Here is a 17,797-nt window from a genome sequence, read left to right on the forward strand (position 1 = left end):
CCCCGGGAGCCGCCCGGTGGCCCCGCCCCCCCCCCCGGTGCCCCCCCCCCCCCCCGCCCCGGTCCCGGTCCCGGTCCCGTCCCCATCCCCTGCCCGCGGCGCGAGGCACGGGCGGTGGCGGCCGCGCTGCTCCTTTATTTCGGTACAAAACGAAGGCGGCCAGGCACGGGGGGGCGGCAGCGGGGGGGGGGGGAGCCCAGGCCTCCGGCCCCGGGGAGCCCCCCCGCCCCCCCCCCGCCACCGGGGGAAAAACCTGAGCAAGGAGCGGGGCAGCGGCGGGGCTGCGTGGTCCCGGGGGGGCTGGGGGGCCCCCGCCGCCCGCGGGGCTGGAATGCGAAGGGGGAGCGGTGGGGTCCCAAATCCCCCCCCCAGGGGCTGGGACCCCCCCTGCCCCCAGCCCCGGGCGGCAGCGGAGTGTGGGAGCGGGGGGAGCCGGGGGCTCGGCGGGAGCCCCCCATCCCTGATGGTTTTCAAGTAGCTGGGCTGCCCGCGGGGAGGGCCAGGCGGGCAGCTGCTCGCAATAAATACAAATAAATACAGATCCCAGCGGCGCAGCCTGCCCACGCGCTGCGAGGCCACAGCGGGACCAGGCCCTCGACCCCCGCCTCCGGCGTGGCAGCTGGGGGCCGGGGCCGGCCGGCAGCAGAGGAGAGCCCCAGCTGCAGGGGTGCAGGGGCTGGGGGCTCCGCGCCCCTCCCGGGGGCCGCCCAGCTCAGCAGTCCATGGCTTCGCTCTCACAGCAGGCAGGAGGGGCGTCGGTGCCAAAGTACCTGTCCCCGAAGTTACCTAAAGGAGATGGGGACAGAGCGAGGTGAGGGCAGGGCCCCGGGGCGCTGCCAGGGGCTGCAGGGTAGGGGGCTGCCCCCATGGCCGGCACCAGCCCCCCCTCACCGATGCCTGGGATGATGTGGAACTCCTCATTGATCCTCTTGTCCACAGCGGTGGTGATGATGCGGACGCGAGGGAAGGCGTAAGCCACTGAGTGCACCCCCATCTCCGCCATCAGCAGCGACAGCAGGAAGATCCTGTCCTCCTGCACGTCGTGGTCCTGCGGCACAGAGCCGTGAGAGCCCGGCCAGGGGTGGGCTGCGTGCCCCCAGCCCCGCCGCCCGGCCCCTCACCAGCAGGACGCGCACTGCCATCATGGCCGCGGCCCCCGTGGACACGGTGCTGTCCATGAGGATGACGTAGTCCTCGCTGATCTCCTTGGGCAGGCGCAGGTAGTGGAGCTGAGGGGAGAGAGCTGCGGTCACCCGGGGCGGCCCTGCCGGGGCTCGGTGCCGGGGCTGCGGCGCTGCTCACCTCGGGCTCCCCGGTGTCGTGGTTGGTCTGGATGAGGATCTTGCCCAGGCGGATGTCCTTGCAGACGGCGGTCAGGGCCTGCTCCATGGTCTCCCCGGCTCTCAGTATGGACACGCCGGTGATCTGGGACGAGGCAGGGGGACGCTGCCTTCAGTTGTGCAGAGAGCAGCAGCTCTGGCTGCTCCCACGCGTCCTTCCCATGGTGGGGGGCAGGACTCGGCCCCTCTCCGCCCAGCAGACCCCACCGACCCCACAGAGCAGCTCACACCCACGTTCTCTACACCCGTCCTGCCTGCCCTTGCCCAGCTCTGCCGTGCCGCCGTGGCCCCAGCTCAGGGCCCAGATGCTCTCCAGAGGCTCTGCAGTTCCCGTGGAGCCCGATGGTGCTCGGGATCACACCATGGGATGGGGGACAGGCCGCCCGGGCAGCCCTGCAGCACGGCACCAGGCTGGGGCCAGCGGGATTTCCCGGTCAGTCCCCACCAGGCACGGGGCAGCCGCGTGCCCACAGGGAGGAGAGGGCCAGGACAACATCTCACCCTCTGCCTGTGGAATCGCTTCCCTTCGTACGTCGTCCCCTGGGGCGTCTCCACTGTAACCGACTGCAGAAAGGGGAGGTGAGCAGAGCGTGGGCAAAGCTGGCCCCTGGGGGCCCCCAGCACCTAACAGGGACAGGGCTGCAGGCGAGGGGTGCTGGCGTACCTTCAGCGGCAGGAAGGAGAGGGCGTGCTCGATCAACAGCCTCATCAGGCGCTTGGAGTAGAAGATGAACTCGTCCCTGGTTGTGTCCTTGTTCCTGCAGGAGGACAGGCAGGCACTGAGCGGAGCCCCTGCTCCCCCCTGCAGCCAGCGAGGGAAGGAGGGGACAAGGACAGAGCAGCCAGCGGCCTTTGAGGCTCACCAGTCCCCAGCCTAGACCATGCCCTGAGGAGACCTCCCCAGGGACTGTTCAAGTTGGAGAGCGCTCAGGCACCGTTCCCACCCTCTCCTAACCCCCCAGCACGGAGCAGCTTCTCCAGGTGCTGCTCTGGGCAGCGACCAGCAGCCACGCAGGAGCGGCCTTGCCAGGAGAGCTGGGACACAGCGGGTGGAAGCGAGCGCTGCCCAGCCCGCCGGGATGAGGCAGGCGTCTCGGCACAACCCGTGGCACAGCAGGAGGTTTGCTGGCACACGGCAGGGGCAGAGCTGGACCCCAAGCCCTGGCGAGGTGCTGGGGGCACAGACTGCACCCCCAGCTGCAGCCCGGCTGGCGTCAGCAGCTGTCAGGGCAGACGGGACCACCAAAAGACAGGGGGACCCCAGAAGGGCCCCAGAAGGACGGCAGCAGGAGCTCTGCCTCCATGCTGTTCTGGCCAAGGACACGGGAAGACACCTCCAAAAGCCTTGGCTGCAGAAAGGAAACCCGCTTGGGTCGGCTGCAGGTCAAAGACCCGCAGATCGCAGCCCTGCAGGAAGAGGGGAAAATAAGAAAAGGATGACTCCAAGTCCCTAAACAGAAAGCGAATGGGCACCGAGGAGCCTGCGGCCTTGCTGTCACACAGGTGAGGAAGGCTGGGAGAGCCAAGTCCTGGGGCTCTTCCCTTGCCAGGAGAAACACGTCCATTGCAGCAGACAATCACCTCCACGGGAAATTCGATTCAGCCAGTTATAAACAGCGTTCAGAGCTGTTGACTTGTTACTGAAACAAGCAGATAACCTCAAAAACAATTCCAAGCAAACCAGCTCGGTTTCTGAGAGATCCACCATGATCTAGAAATGACAAGGGTGACAGGAGCCAAAGGGGAGCTGCGGAGGTTTGGGCACCTTCCCCTTCCAGGCGGATGTCAACAGGACTACGGCGCCCAGAGCCCTGTGCCAGGGGCTTGATCGGGAGGTCAGAGACCAGACTCTGCCAGTGCCAAGCAGCCGGTGCTGGCACCAACACTGCCAGCGGTAAGGAGGGGCAGCGAGAAGAACACCAGAAGTGCTCAGCACCACACCTCCAGCGGGCTGGAACTGCGCCAGTCCCTGCCCTTGGTGTGTCGGGGCAGCAGGCACACAGGGCAGGGGAGCGTCAGCCCTGGAAGATGAAGGAAGGTCAAACAATGTCTCGGTTGAGAACACAGCCTAGAGCACAGACGGAGGCAGCAACACGTTTCAGGGCTTGCCGAAGCCGCAGGGTATGGTCTATAAAGGACTGCACGGTCCAGGGGTGTTCAGTTCCCCTGGAGGGTGGACACGAAGCCTGCAGCTGACCAAGCAGAGAGCACGAGGTGCTGCACGATGCTGCCCAGTCTGCTCAGGGACAAGGGGAGACAGCTCGGAGGTAGTTGCACGGTGGGCTAGCTGGATTAGAGAAGGAAATAAAGCAGCAACAACAGAGAGGGGATTATTTAGCATAAAGTCAGCCTGGAACAGCCCTGCATCATGGCCCAAGGCAGGAACGATGCAGGTGCCCAAGAAGTGCACGTGGAGGTGCAGCATTAATTGCTCTGCGCACCACCTCTACCTGCTGCAAGGCTTGCGAGGCTGGAGACCGAGGACCTTGCTGTGCTGGCAGCAGCTATAACGAGGAGCAGAGAGGACGGAGGGTGCAGCACAACACCAGCAGCACTACCAGCTGCTGGGCATTAGGAGCACAGGAGCAGAGGCAGTGTTTTGCAGCAGTCCCGCCGGGTAGTGCTCAGGGTGTAACACGAGCACTGCTGCCACTGACCACGGCACAGCAAGTGCCAGCTCCTGAGGCACCTGTGTGGGCAGGGGACCGGACTCAGCACGGCCAGGAGCAGCTGAGCTACCTGACACCATCAATGGGCAGCAGCTTCTGACACACTCACAACGCTTCTCTGGTTACCCACCCAGAGAGCAGCGACTGCCCGGAACCAGGCAAGCCCCGAAACGTGTGGCAACACCACATCACCACACTGAAGTGTTGTGCAAGAAATCAAGTAAAACAAAGGAAGAAAGAAAGCAAAACAAAGAATAAAAACACAAGAGGGCTGCGCATTTACAGATCTCCCCTTCTCCGTCAGGAGGAGGAAAGCCAGCTAACTCTGTTGTACACACGCTAATCCCCGTGCCAGAGGGGAAAAGGGACGGCTTTTCTCACCGAGAGCACCTTGCCTGTCAGCACACAGATGCAGTACAGCCTACCTCACGTGGCACATAAGCACCTCCAGCACACAAAGCACAATGACACAGGCGTGTGCGCACTTTGCTCAGCAACCCTGGGGCAGGGCTGCCCCCGCCCCACTTCTCAGAGGGCGGCTGTCAGACAAGCTGTTCCCAGAGCACCTCCAGTCACAGAACGGCTTGGGCTGGAAGGGACCTCAAAGCCCCCCCCAGTTCCAACCCCCTGCCATGGGCAGGATGCCACCCACCAGATCAGGGTGCCCAGGGCCTCGGCCTTAAACACCTCCAGGGATGGGGCAGCCACAGCTTCCCTGGGCAGAAGTGTCCAGAGACCTTCCTAAGTGCCCAGTGCCTAAAGGAAAAGTAAGTACACCAAGAGGCCAGTTAGCAGGAACACAAGATTTACTACAAGTTTGAAATGTGACCATAAAGATTCCTATGATGTCCTTTAAATCCCGTGCAGGCTGTGGCTGCTTTGACAAAAGCATCAATAACGGGCTGTAACCCAAGTGTCATTTTACCGGAGAATCATCAAGAACAAGCTTCTGGCTCAACAACAATCAAAGGGGAGACTGACAGCAAGCACTGTGGGTAAGGAGCTGCTGAAATCGGTTTTCTCTTCCGTGACCTGCATCTAAAACAACACAACCTGCATATACCCACAGTGTTTCTTTATAACATAAGGAACAAAGGAGTCTTAAGAGATATTTACCAGTTACCAGATGGAAGGGGTGGAATTGGCAACGGCCCATAAAAGGCAGAAGGATATTGGGTATTTTTATTCTGTATTTTAGGACATCATCTGCCACTTCTCACATCGCACCGCAAGGATGACAGACAGTCCACCAACGGGAGCTGCACACAAGGATGAGCAGCTGCTACTACCAGGAGATTTCTGCAGTCAGCCCTGGGTGCCTTGCACCCGAGAGCTCGCACTGACCAGAAAAGGGACCAGAAAAGGGCACCAACGGGGATGCTTCCAACAGCCCCTGGGACAACAGGAGAGTCCCAGGAGAAGGGAGAAAGCGGGTGCTGATCTGGAGAAAGACGGTGGCTGTTGGCAGCTCCTCAGAGGGGGCGGTCTGCACGCACCCCCCCGTGGGTGTGCTTCAACCGCACGCTCGCCCACCGGGTTCCTGGAGCCTGAGCACCGCCCGGGCTCCCAGCACAGCTCTGCCTCCGCGGGGCTGCCTCTCGTGGCCAGCTGCCCCCGGGACCCCCCACACCACGTCCATTCGCCCCTTAGGCAGCCCCAAGGGGTCCCTGACCTGCGGGAGTGCCAGGGAACAGATGCTGCAAGCAGCTCATCTGTGCCACCAGCGCTCTGGTTCCTCCAGCTCTGCCTGGAGGCACTGCACAGCGTTCCTGGAGGGGACACGGCCTGCCCTGCTCCAGACCTGGGTGAGGTTACGGGGTGGGACCCCTCCTGCCATCACCCAGGCAGTGCTCAGCAGAGGCAGGAGCTGGCCCGCAGGCAGCGCACCCCAAGCCCGGCACCCCAGACCAGGCCAGCTCCCGAGATCAGGCTAACCAGGGCTGTCAGGGGACGGTGCAGAGCAGCCTCTCTGCGGGGAGCAGCACCTCGCAGGAAGCCCTGGCTGTGCTCAGGGTCAGAGTGTCTGCAGCACAAAGCCACACGCTCGGGTCCCCAGGAACCCAGAGCACTGGCAGGTTTCAGCGCGGTGCCTGAAGCGCTGCAGCTGCCCTGGGGGCAGGGCCACACTTTGCTCTGCCCCGCACTGCAGCGCCTGCAGCCACACGTTCCCAGAGCAGCTCCGACACGGGACAGCACGTCCTGCCAGGGCACAAAGTCCAGGAGCTGCAGCAAACTTCCAGCGAGCAGCAGCTGACCCACGCCCCTGAGCCTGCACTGCCAGCACACTCCTGGAGCCTCTCCAGGCGTGACGTGGGTACCGAGAGGCAAACAAGGGGAGGGGAACTCAGGTCTGTGGCAGAGAGAGCCCGAGGTGCCGTGGGGCAGAGGGACGTGCACACTGCTGGTCCCATGGCACCGCCTGCCGACAGCCACGACCCAAACAGCCGGGCACCCAGCACCAGCAGGATGCCCCAGGCGTCCCCACGGCTCCGGGACCGAGCTGTGCTGCAGGGAACAGATCTGCTCAGCCAACACACCCCGGGACACGGCTGGGCAGACTGACCAGGAACGCTGTGAGGGATGTGTGAGGAAACACCCCCAGAAGCCACTGGTTTCAACAGAAAGAATCTCCGCACCCTTCTTCCTCCTGCAGTACGTGAACGACAGCAGTTTTGTGGAGGCTCTCGCAGCTGCTGGGACCCATTCAGGCCACGAGGAGTCCTGACACACGGCATGAAATGCTCCCATTGCCTCCAGAGATCTGGCCCTGATACAGAAGCATCTTGTAAGCTGGAAGATGACCTTATTACAGTGTCCACCCTCAGCCTGAACACAAATAAAACTACCCCGCTATGCTACATATAGGACAATTTCTCAGTCTCCGCCCCTGCACAATGATTGCCCTGGAAACTCCTTCTCCCCAGGATGCCAAGCCTGAATTTGCCATGCCTGCACTCAGCGAGATGCTCAGCTGCTGCCACAGGGCAGTCTTCCAGGAGGGCACACAGAGACAGAAGGCTGAAGTGCAGGGGAGCCCCCAGTGTTGAACAACAGGGAAACGATGTTGGCCGGCAGCAGCCTGGCAAGCTGAGCCCAACAGGCTGTCAGCAGGGGAACTACACCGGGAAAGGCAGAATGGAAAAAGGGAGGCTGGAGGGAAGAGCTGGCTGACAGCTCCCTGGTGCGTGCCCAGGCACCAGCTCCAGTGAGCCAAGAGGCTCCAAAACGCGGTGCTGGTGGGAGCGCCGGCGCTCCAAGGGCTGGTGCTGTGGCACCGCAGCCCCCGAAGCCAGACCAAAGGTGAGCAGTCGGATTTGCCAAGGCACAGGAACCTCACGCAGAGAGGTGTGAGCACCCTGGAGGAGGGCAGACTGCCTGGTGAGCACACGATGCAGCAGAGGCCCAGCAAGCCCCAGCGGGCAGGGAGCAGTGCCACTGGGGCAGGGCAAAGCACGGGGGTCCCAAGGGAGTGCCAACAGCCCTCAGCCATTAACAACTCCACGTCACACCAGAGCTATGCAGCAGCAATAGCGTGCTGCCAGGTGATCGCTTACCGGCACCAATACCAGCTGCACAGCTACCACTGACCACGGGAACTTGTAACCAGAATTCCTCAAGTGAAACAGTTCTTAACAGCAGCACCGCTTCGGTTCTCCTTGCTTTCTTGTGGGCTGCAGCAGGACTTGAGGGGGTGGCTGACAGGCCAAGTCAACACCCCTCCCAAGTGTGGGATTTTTCATTTTACCATCTGGAAGAGGCAAAGTCCGCCTCCCCTGCCAATCACCCCAGCAGCTCGGGAAGCCCGGCGCCGTCAGGGCAACTTGAGCTCAGCGGTGCTGCTGCGCTCCAGCCGCCGCGTGCAGGGGCCAATCCCTTCCTCCCCAGGGCAGCTGAACAAACTCCTAAGTCTAAGCAGATTACGGTTATTAGATGCTTGTGGCATACAGGCAGAACCACCCCAGACAACAGCCCGTTCCCAGCAAGGCCAAAGGAAGGCAGCCTCAGGAAGGAAGAGGCAGCAACAGCTACAGATGGACTCGAGGCGTGCCCAGGGCAGCGTTCCATCTGAACACCGACTGCTCAGTGCCTGGCACCTGCACGCTGCTAACGGGCTGGCCAGGCTCACGTCTGAGAGCAGCACACATCACTGCAATGCTGTCGGCTCTTGCACAAGAGCAAGTAAAAGATCTGTGCCAAAGCCTGTGCGCAGGAAGGCTAGAGACAAAGACCTGCATTATTCTCTTCCTGCAGAACACCAGCATAAAGGGAAACTGTTCGTTTGCAAGCAAACATTCTGCCTCTGGAGGTGCTGTTCCCCCAGGATCTCACTGTGACCTTCACCTACCATTGAGAGCACAGACAGATGAGCTAGAGCAATCGGCTCAGGACACAAAGAGGAGCACGGGAGGAAGGAGATGCTGGAGGGACAAAGCCAAACCTGCTCCACAGTTCCCTTAGCTGGGCCTGAACGCAGAACTACTCAAGTCCACAGCCCAGGGACGAGGCACTTGGGCTTCAGACGGTGACAGGAATACATGCAGGAGCTTGTAGCTCCTGCAACAGCAGTAACACGGTCCCACACTGCTCTGCTCTTGGCTCTACGATAATGTTACTGTCACCTAGAAAAAGCAAAAGCATCTGCAGGGAACGAAAAGATCAACTGAGTGGCAAAGTCACAGAAGCAGCACCTGGGCCCCTTCCATTAGCTGGCCATAAAAGCAAGTGCCTTGAGAGACAGGCAGCAAGGGCAGCTCGCCCCACGCGCCGAGCTCCCAGGGCTGTACTGCAGGTAGGAAAGTGCTACCCAGCCCCCTCTCATACAATCACAGAGCTTGGAAAAGGCCTCCAAGATCACCCGGCCCAACCGTCCTCTCATCACAAGAAAAACCTGCCCGTGGCTTGGAAGTCACACCAGGGCAGACAAAGTCTGTCACCAAAAACTCGTCTGTAAGCTGGAAGCAGCCCTGTTCAGCAGTTCTGCTCCAAGAAAACACCCGCACCTGAAGATCTGAGGGCAGGGGATCGGAAGACTCAGACCAGGCTTTGTAGCGTGATCCTAAAGAACGGTCCTGCTGGGAGGAACACAAATGAAATCCCCAGAGGAGGCTAGGACTTACCTGATGATGGTGTGCATGCCCCGCACCTGCGGCGTGTTCTCCAGGACACTTAATGTCTTTGGCAGGGGCTGCCCTTGGTGGGCAGAGGCCAGAGTTGCCCTGGAACAAGAAAGCAGCGATCAGAGCTGCGCAACTCACGCACACAGAGCTGCCATGAAGGAAAGCTCCTCCCAGCCACACTGCCTGGACACCAGGAAGGGCTTGGTCTTTGTGTCCTGATCCCACGGAGAGCCCCATGTCTAGTGCCAGATGCACAATCCCAAACCAGCACCACCGCGTAAAAATGAGGAAAAAGCCTCCCCCAGCCACAAAGCCAGCTGCCAGCTTGCTCCCGTACACGCAAGCTTCTGCCAGCACCCTGGCAGTAGAAGAAGCAGCTCTGCAAAAGCAAAACCTTGCCAGGTTCCCTAGGACAGGGCTGTCACATCAATGAAGTGAGAGGACTGTGCTGCTGTGGCTGCCCACATCACATCCTAGAGACTGCCCAGGGCACCGCTCCCATCGAATGGGGCAGCCTCCAACATTCAGGGCAAGAGCCGTGCTCCGGAGAGGGCCAGGAGCAGCACAGGGAGCCAGTCACACAAACCAAGTGTAGCTGCTGTGGGACAGGCTGTGTAAGAGCCTGCAGCCAGAGCAAGCCAGCTCCAAACGAGCTGCATGCACGGCAGCCACCTCTGAGGCTGAGGAAGAGCAGCTACGCTCAGACATCCCGGCAGAACCTCAGCCAGGAGGGACAGAGAAGAGGCAGCAGACACAGAACAGCAGGCGATGGCAGGGTCCCCGACATACCTGACAGTGATCTCACGCTGGGTGGCACAGCAGAGTGGTTCAGCACGGCAAAAGGGGAAAGAAAGGACATCTGGTCACTGCGCCAGCCAGGCACGGCCCCCAGCAGCCCCAGCCCACCTCCCACCCCTTCTCCTGGGGCTGGGTGCAGAACCCCACTGGGTACATGCAGGAGACAAGGCTGGAGTGTTGGGTGATGCCAGGGACAAGAGAGGTGGCAATGGGTGAAATCAGGAGCAGCTAGTTGGGACCAGGGGTATGGCAGGAGAGTGAGGCCAGAGCGTGAGTGCTGTGGCTGTCCTGTCTCCATGTCCCAGCCCCTGCACTGCAGCTCAGTCTGCCCTGAGCTGTGTAAAGAGGCGACTTTGAGACCCAGAGAGCACAGGGCTGTGGCAGCCCCACCCTCCCTCCTGTATGCAGTCTCTCTTTTCCTCCCCCAAGCTCTCAGCACTTGATCAGTCTCCCCCTCACCTTCTCCAGCTGGCTGTGCACGTGCTGCACAATGAGGTCCAGGGCCACAAAGTTCTCCCCACCTGGCAGGAGAACGGAGAAGACGGGTCAGGACACCAGCCCAGCCCTGCGGCCAGCTCTAGCCAACGTGGCGCATCTCACCCCTGGGCACCACGATGTCCGCAACCTGCACGGTCGGCTCGATGTACTGCTCGAAGGCCGGCTTCACAAACTTGTTGTATTGCTTGATGACACCCACGATGTCGCGCCCGCGCTCCATGATGTCGCGCTGCAGGCGCCGCACCAGCCGGATGTCAGAGTCCGTGTCCACAAACACCTTCATGTCCAGGAGCTGGAAAACTGGGAGGAGTGAACACCCCCTCGGCACCCCCCACGTGCTCCCCCTGGCACAGCCTGGCCAGCTGTGTCCCCCCTCGCAGCAGCAGCACCCAGCGCCGCCTCCCCAGCGCCTCCAGCACAGAGCTGCTGTGCCAGCAAGCAGGGGGCGACCCCGCTCTCAAGAGCCCCCCGGAGCCCAGCACCGTGCCCACCCCCCGTGCAGCACCCTGCTGCATGCCTGCCCCTGTGCTGCGCCCTGCAGTGGGTGGCCAGCCGCATCAGGCAGCAATACCTTCAGCAGCTCCTTGTTTGCAAAAGCCAGTATGCCTTCGAAGACGATGACGTTTGCCCCATACACGGTTTTCTGGGGAGAGACAGGCGTTACAGCACCTTCACACATCGCACCAGCCAATGCTCAGCATGGACAGCACATCAACCCAGACCCGCACCGGGTGCTCACTGCCTGAGCTGTCCTACACCCCCCAACCCCTAAGGGCCGTTATCATCACCCCTAGTCCCTGCTGCAGAAGCCCCAACCTCTGCCTGATCCCTTTCCTAGCTCCTGCCCTGCCCGTGCTCACACTGACAGCTCTCCCCACGGTGCCCCCCGGTCCCATGACCACCCCAGCATCTCCACGCTCCTCCTCAGCCCCCATCCACACCCTATGGAGCAACACCCCCCAGTGCCTGCTGTCCCCAGCCGATCCCTCCCCGTGCCCCCAGCTGTGCCCACGGCACCCACCCACTCGCGGCGCCGGCTGTGCGTGGTGAAGTCGTACACGGGCACCTTCACGCTCTTGCCCTTCTTGAGCTTGCGCAGGACGCTGACGAGCAGCTCGAAGTCGAAGGCATCGGGGTGGTCGAAGTTGTAGTCGCTGCGGGCCGCCAGCGCCTGCTGCCCCTCGTCCAGCACCTGCGGGCACCGGCACCGCTCAGCACCGCGCCGTGTTGTACCATGTCACACCGTGCCGTGTCACACCGTGCCGTGCCATGCCGTGCCGCGCTCACCTTGTAGAAGGAGTCCATGGAGAGCAGCACGACCCAGGGCACGTCCAGCGCCTCGATGATCCGCGTCGCCACCGTGGTCTTGCCCGAGGCGCTGCCGCCGCACAGCCCTGGGGCGAGCGGGCACCGTGAGCGCGGCCCCGGCCCCCACCCCCCTTCCCTCCCGCCCGGCCCCGCGGCCCACCGATGACGAAGGCCTCGTCCACGGGCGCTCCGGTCTCGCTGTACCACGGCGGCCGCCCGGCGGTGTAGATGGTCCGCTTGCTGGTGCGCAGCAGCGGCGGCTCCGGCTTGCACTGGCTGGCGGTCCGGCGGCGCGGCGGGGGCGCCGACAGCGGCAGGCGGCTGAGCAGCGAGCCCAGCGGCACGGGGCCGGGGCCGGGGCCGGGGCCGGGGCCGGGGCCGGGGCCGGGGCCGGGGCCGCGCTCGGGCCCCGCCGCGCCCCACGCCCCGCGCCGCTCCTCAGCGCCCGCCGCCGCCATCTGCCCGCCGCGGGGGCTGCCGGGACGGGGCGGGGCGGGGCGGGCACTCGGCTCCCGGCGGCACCCGCGCCACGGCCTCGCCCCCCGCCCCGCCCCGTCCCTCCCCTCACGGCCCGGCCGCCGGCGGGAGCGGCTCCCGTGGGCTCGGGGCCTCTGGGCCTGGCCCTGGGCAGCGCTGAGCAGAGCCCGGCTCCGGCCTCTCCGCACCTCCCTGCGGGTACTGACGGCCATGGGGGAGCTCCCCCGGAGCCTCCTCTGCTCCAGGCCCAGCAGCCCCAGCTCTCGCAGCCTCTCCTCACAGCACGGGGGCTCTGGGCCTGGCAGCACCCCGGGGACACGGCCTGGGCTCTCCCCGCTGGGCCCAGCTCTCTGTGCTGGGGGCCCAGAACCCCCCAGGACCCCCCAGGACCCCCAGGGCTCCCCAGCGCCCAGCAGAGGGGCAGGATCCCCCCTCAGCTGTCCCAGCACACCAGGACACCTCCAGCCCTCTCTGCCCTTTGCTGGCTCCCCCTCACTGCGGTGCCCACCGGGACCCCAGGTCCTTCTGTGCCCGGCTGCTTCCAAGCTGGGTGCCCCCGGCCTGTCCTGGTGCTGGGCTCGTTCCTCCCCAGGGGCCAGGCCTTGCAGCTCTCCTTGTGGAGCTGCAGCAGGTCCCCATCAGCCCCGCTCTCCAACACGTCCAGGTCCCTCTGTGGCAGCACGACCCCTGGTTTATCAGCCACTCCTGAGTTTGGTCATCTGCAGACCAAGGGGATGCTGCTGCATCATCCGGATTGCTAATGAAGATGCTCAACAAGACTGGACCTAGTACTGAGCCCCGGGTTATCCATCTTGTTACTGGCCTCAAACTGGACTTTGTGCCGCTGATCACCACCCTCTGGCCCAGGCTGTTCAGGCAATTTTCACCCCACCTCACCGTCTGCACATGCAGCCCATACGTTAACAGCTTCTCTATGAGAATCTCATGGGAGATGGCAGCAAAGGCCTTACCAAAACCCAGGAGGACAACACCTGCTGCTCCCTCCCCTATCCATCAGACCGGTCGTTTTGCCATAGAAGCTCACCAGGTTGGCCAGGCGTGACTTCCCCTTGATGAACCCATGCTGACTGCTCCTGACGATCAGTTTCTCCTTTACTTGCCTGGAAATAACTCCCAGGATCAGCTGCTTCTTCCCTTTCCCAGGGATGGAGATGAGGCTTACTCCCCCTGCACCCAAACAGCCCCCGTTCAAAAGCAGCCCCCGTACAGGACCGGCTCCCACACCCCACGCAGCCCCCCCGTACCCAGCAGCCCCCCCGTGCAGAGCGCTCCCCGCACCCCAGCCCCGTTCCCGAGCAGCCCCCGTACGAGTGAACCAGCGCTCCCCGCGCTCCCACGGGCAGCCGGTGCCGCGCTGCCGGTGACGAGCCCCGGGCGGCGCGGGGGTGCCGGGTGCGGGCGGAGGCAGGGTCGGGGCTCCCCGCCGCCCCCGCCGGTGTCCCGGTCCCTGCCGCCCGGCGGCGTTTGTGCGGGAGGAGCGGGGTGGGCGCTCCCCCCCCGCAGCTCCCGGTGCCCCGGGCGTTCCGAGACTTTGGTAACTCCAAGGGGAGCGCGCGTTCACGGCCGGCTGGCGGCCCCCGTGCCGCGGGAACCCCCGCCCCGCCCGGCGGCGGGATGGGCCCGGCGGGATGAGCACCGCCGCGCACACGGCTCCCGCCAGCAGCCGCTCCCGACGCGAGCCCTGCGGCCCCGTCCCCGTCCCCAGCTCCGCGGCTCCGGGTCGGGAGCGAGCGCGGGGCCCCCCCGGCGGCTCAGCGCGCGCCGAGGGAGGGGCGGGTCGGGGGCGGGTCGGGGGGCGGGGCCGGCCGGCGGCTCCATTCTGCCCTGCCGCGCTCGGGGGGCGGGGCCTCGTCGGGGAGGCGGGGCCTCGTCAGGGGGCGGGGCCTGTGCCGTCCCGGCGCGCTGCCCGCGGTGCTGCCCGCGCCCCGCCATGGAGCCCCCGGCCCCGTCCGGCAGCGAGAGCGCCCGCCTGGTCAGACCGCGAGGCGGCCGCGCCGACGGCAGCCTGCGCCTCAAGAGGTACCGCCGGCACCCCGGCACCGGCACCTCCATCACCCCCGCCACCCCATCACCCCCGGCACCGGCACCCCCATCACCGGTGCCCCCATCACCGGCGCCCCCGCCGCTGCCGACGCCTCCGGCACCCCCGGTACCCCAGCCCGCAATGCCGCCGGCACCGGCACGACCGGCGCCCCCGGCACCCCCGGCACAGCCGCCCCCTCCGCCCCCCGCTAGCGCCACCTCCCAGTGCCCCCGGCACCCCCGGCTCCATCGCCCCCGCACCCCCCCCGCATCACCCTTCGCATCCGCAGCCCTCGATCCCCCGACACCCGCTCCCCCCTCACCCCGGTCACCTCCGTCATCCCCCGCATCTCCATCACCCCCGGCCCCCCGAGCCCCCGGCTTCCTCGGCACCGTAGCCCCCAACCCCGGCACCCTCCGACGTTGCCACCCCCCGCGCTCCCGGGATCCGCAAGCCCCCGGCCCGTCCGGCGCCCCCCGCCCCCGCGCCCTCATCCATCCGGCTGTCACCGGCACCTCCGCAGCCCCCGGCCGGCCCCCAGCCAGCACCGGCATCGCCGCCCAGCCCGCGGCGGCATCCTCAGCCCCTCAGACCTGCACGCGTCCCCTCCCCGGTACCGTCGCCTCTTTCCAACCGGAACCATCCCCCCCCACCTGTGCGCCATCCCCGCGGGTGTCCAGCCGACACCGGCGCCCGGCTGCCACCCCCGCACCGATGCTCGTCCGTCCATCGTCCCCCGTACCGGCACCCGCGCCCCGTCCCCCCTCTGCCCTCACGGGTGCCCCGCGCATCAGCGCTTTGAGCCCTGTCCCCGGCACCCCGTGCACCCCCCGCCCCGCACCGACGGCCGCCCGGCCCGTCCGTCACGGCCCTGCACCGGCAGCGACACCTCGAGCCCCCCGGCCCCGGCCCCGGGATGGAACCGCCGTCCCCCGCCGCCCCCATCCAGCCTTCCCCCGGCCCGACGCGGGCAGCCCCGGCCGTGCGGGGACGGGGCGGGGGCGGACCGGCCCCCGGGCACCACCCGGCCCCGCCGGCAGCCCCGCGCCGCCCTCCGCCGAGGCGCTCGAGTGCCCCGTGCCCTTCCGGAGCCCCCGTCCTTCGTCCCGGTTTCTCGGCGCGTTCGTGAACGGAGCCCCGGGGCGAGGGCGCAGCCCCCGGGGGCCGCCTCCGCCGGCTTCGCTACCGGCTGCGGCGGGGCCGGCCCCGAGACCGGGCACCGGAGGGACGCGTGCCCCGCAGGAGACGGGGGTACCGGGAGCCCCCTCCCGGGCACGGCTCTGACCCCCTTCCCCCCCAGGCTGTTCGCAGGCTCCCGGGACGCCCCGGCACCGCTGCGCCCCGGGGAGGGCGGGCAGGACGCGGCCCCGCAGCCGGGGGGGGCCCCGCAGTGCCCCTGCAGCCCGGCCCCCCCCGGCCCCGACCCCGGCCCGGAGAGGCTCCAGGCCCGGCGGCAGCTGAGCATCGCCTGCACCGTGTGCTGCATCTTCATGGTTGGAGAGGTGATAGGTAACGGGGGGACGGGGCCGGGATGGGGCTGGGGGCCAGGACACCCCCTGGGCCCCAGCCGCCAGCTGTGCCATCCCACAGGCGGGTACCTGGCGCACAGCCTGGCCATCATGACGGATGCAGCCCACCTGCTGACGGACGTGGGCAGCATGTCCGTGAGCCTCTTCTCGCTTTGGGTCTCCACCCGCCCGCCCACCAAGACCATGAGTTTTGGCTGGCACCGCTCAGGTGAGGCGGGGGGCTCAGCACCGGGGGAGCCCCGTGGCTGGGGCAGGCACTGATGGCCCCCACCCCGCAGAGACGCTGGGTGCGCTGGCCTCCGTCCTCTCCATCTGGGTTGTCACCGGGGCTCTCGTCTACCTGGCGGCTGCACGCATCATCAGCAACGACTACGAGATCGAGGCACGAGCCATGCTGGCCACGTCTGCCAGCGCCGTGGGTGTCAACCTGGTGTATGTCCCACGCACCCTCATCCCTACCTCCTCCGGCCCCACACAGCCCTGGCCTGAGCCCTGCCCCATGCGTGCACCTGGTGGCCCAAGCCCCCAGCCCCCAGCCCCCCCTTCGGTCCCTCTGTCCCAAGCCTTCCTCCCCCCAGTGCTGCCTCCTCCTACTCCCTGACCCCGCTCCCCACTCCCCGCCCCACATATATCCCCTGCTCCCCCCAGCAGCATTTCCCCTCAGCCCTGCCCTCGTGCCCCAGTCCCAAATCTCCCAAATCCCCATCCTGCCCTGAACCCCCGCACGGTGGCTGCGCTGTCCCTGCTGAGCCCTGGCTGTGCTCTCTCCCCCACCCCGGTCGGGTCAGCGGGGCCTCGCTCCCTGCCCAGCCCTGAGCCCGCTCTGCTCCCCGCAGCATGGCATACATCCTGCACCAGGCCCCCGCCATCCACGGCCACGGTGCGGGGGGCTACGAGCAGCTGGAGAGCGCGGGGGGCTGCCTGCCCGGCCATGCCCCCCTGCCTGGCAGCACCAGCGTCCGTGCAGCCTTCGTCCACGTGGTGGGTGACCTGCTGCAGAGCATTGGTGTCCTGGTGGCCGCCACCATCATCTACTTCAAGGTGCGTGGTCCTCGTGTGGGCTGGGCTCCTGTCCTCCACTGGGGAGCACTGGGGGGCACTGGGGGGCACTGGGTCCCTGGGGGTCCCAGCCCAGCTTGCTGGCGCTTCCTGCCCGCAGCCTCACGCAGCCCCTGCTCTTTGCAGCCCCAGTGCAAGATCGCAGACCCCATCAGTACCCTCTTCTTCTCGGTCTTCGTCCTTGGCTCCACCCTCACTATCCTCAGAGACGTCTTCAGAGTGCTCATGGAAGGTGAGGGGGGGACAGGGAAGGGGCTGCCGGGGCTGCTCGGGGAGCACAGAGCAGCCCACCCCACAGCAACCTCTGCTCCCTACCCAGCCCACCCCCAGCATTCCTGGCCCCTCTGAGCCCCCCCAGACCTTTCTCTGCCACATGGGGAGCAGCTGCCTCACCCCAGAGGCACCGTGTTGCAGCCTGGTCCTAGACTGGGGGTGTCCCCACTCCCAGCTGCCCCCCAGGCCCCAGTAACCCTGACCCCAGCTGGGGAATAGGGCTGGGGCCAGCCCCTCCCTGACTGGCCCCGCTGGCAGGGGCACCACGGGGCATCAAGTTCGACGCAGTGAAGGAGGTGCTGCTGGCAGTGAGCGGGGTGAGGGGCACCCACGACCTGCACATCTGGGCGCTGACGCTGAGCCACCCCGTGGTGTCCGTGCACGTGGCCGTGGGTGAGTGCCCTGTGCTGGCTCGCGCAGCCCCAGGGGCTGGGCTGGGGGCCGTGGGGCTGATCGTGGGTCCCTGCCACCTCCAGACGCCAGCGCCAACCCCGAGACGGTGCTGCGGGAAGCCACCAGCCAGCTGCAGAGCAAATTCGGCTTCGTGTCGTGTACGGTGCAGGTGGAGCGGTACCAGGAGGAGGCGTTGGGCTGCCCGCACTGCCAGGACCCCCGGGCCTGAGCCCTTTGCCCACTGTGGGATGGGGGCACCGTAGGGCGGGTGCAGTGCCTGGAGTCCTGCCCC

At 65.9% G+C, this 17,797-nt stretch overlaps 2 protein-coding genes across 2 annotated transcripts; one reads left to right on the forward strand and one right to left on the reverse strand.

The window, feature by feature from the left end:
* Positions 1-115: 115 nt before the first annotated feature.
* On the reverse strand, positions 116-12,188 carry LOC311208171 (uridine-cytidine kinase-like 1; the record flags this gene model as incomplete). Its single annotated transcript, XM_084284674.1, has 14 exons — positions 116-786; positions 892-1,048; positions 1,122-1,229; positions 1,303-1,425; positions 1,842-1,904; positions 2,005-2,098; positions 9,127-9,225; positions 9,916-9,932; positions 10,384-10,445; positions 10,525-10,714; positions 10,994-11,065; positions 11,444-11,614; positions 11,710-11,816; positions 11,891-12,188. The coding sequence occupies 14 exons, from the start codon at positions 12,186-12,188 to the stop codon at positions 713-715; spliced, it is 1,635 nt and encodes a 544-aa protein (XP_084140800.1). The 3' UTR covers positions 116-712.
* Positions 12,189-14,158: 1,970 nt separating this feature from the next.
* On the forward strand, positions 14,159-17,734 carry SLC30A3 (solute carrier family 30 member 3; the record flags this gene model as incomplete). Its single annotated transcript, XM_084283650.1, has 8 exons — positions 14,159-14,247; positions 15,552-15,760; positions 15,842-15,988; positions 16,059-16,212; positions 16,617-16,821; positions 16,966-17,071; positions 17,371-17,505; positions 17,589-17,734. The coding sequence occupies 8 exons, from the start codon at positions 14,159-14,161 to the stop codon at positions 17,732-17,734; spliced, it is 1,191 nt and encodes a 396-aa protein (XP_084139776.1).
* Between the last annotated feature and the right edge of the window lie 63 nt (positions 17,735-17,797).

Source organism: Netta rufina (assembly GCF_964035555.1).
Source record: "Netta rufina genome assembly, chromosome: 3".
In the NCBI taxonomy this organism is placed as follows: domain Eukaryota; kingdom Metazoa; phylum Chordata; class Aves; order Anseriformes; family Anatidae; genus Netta; species Netta rufina.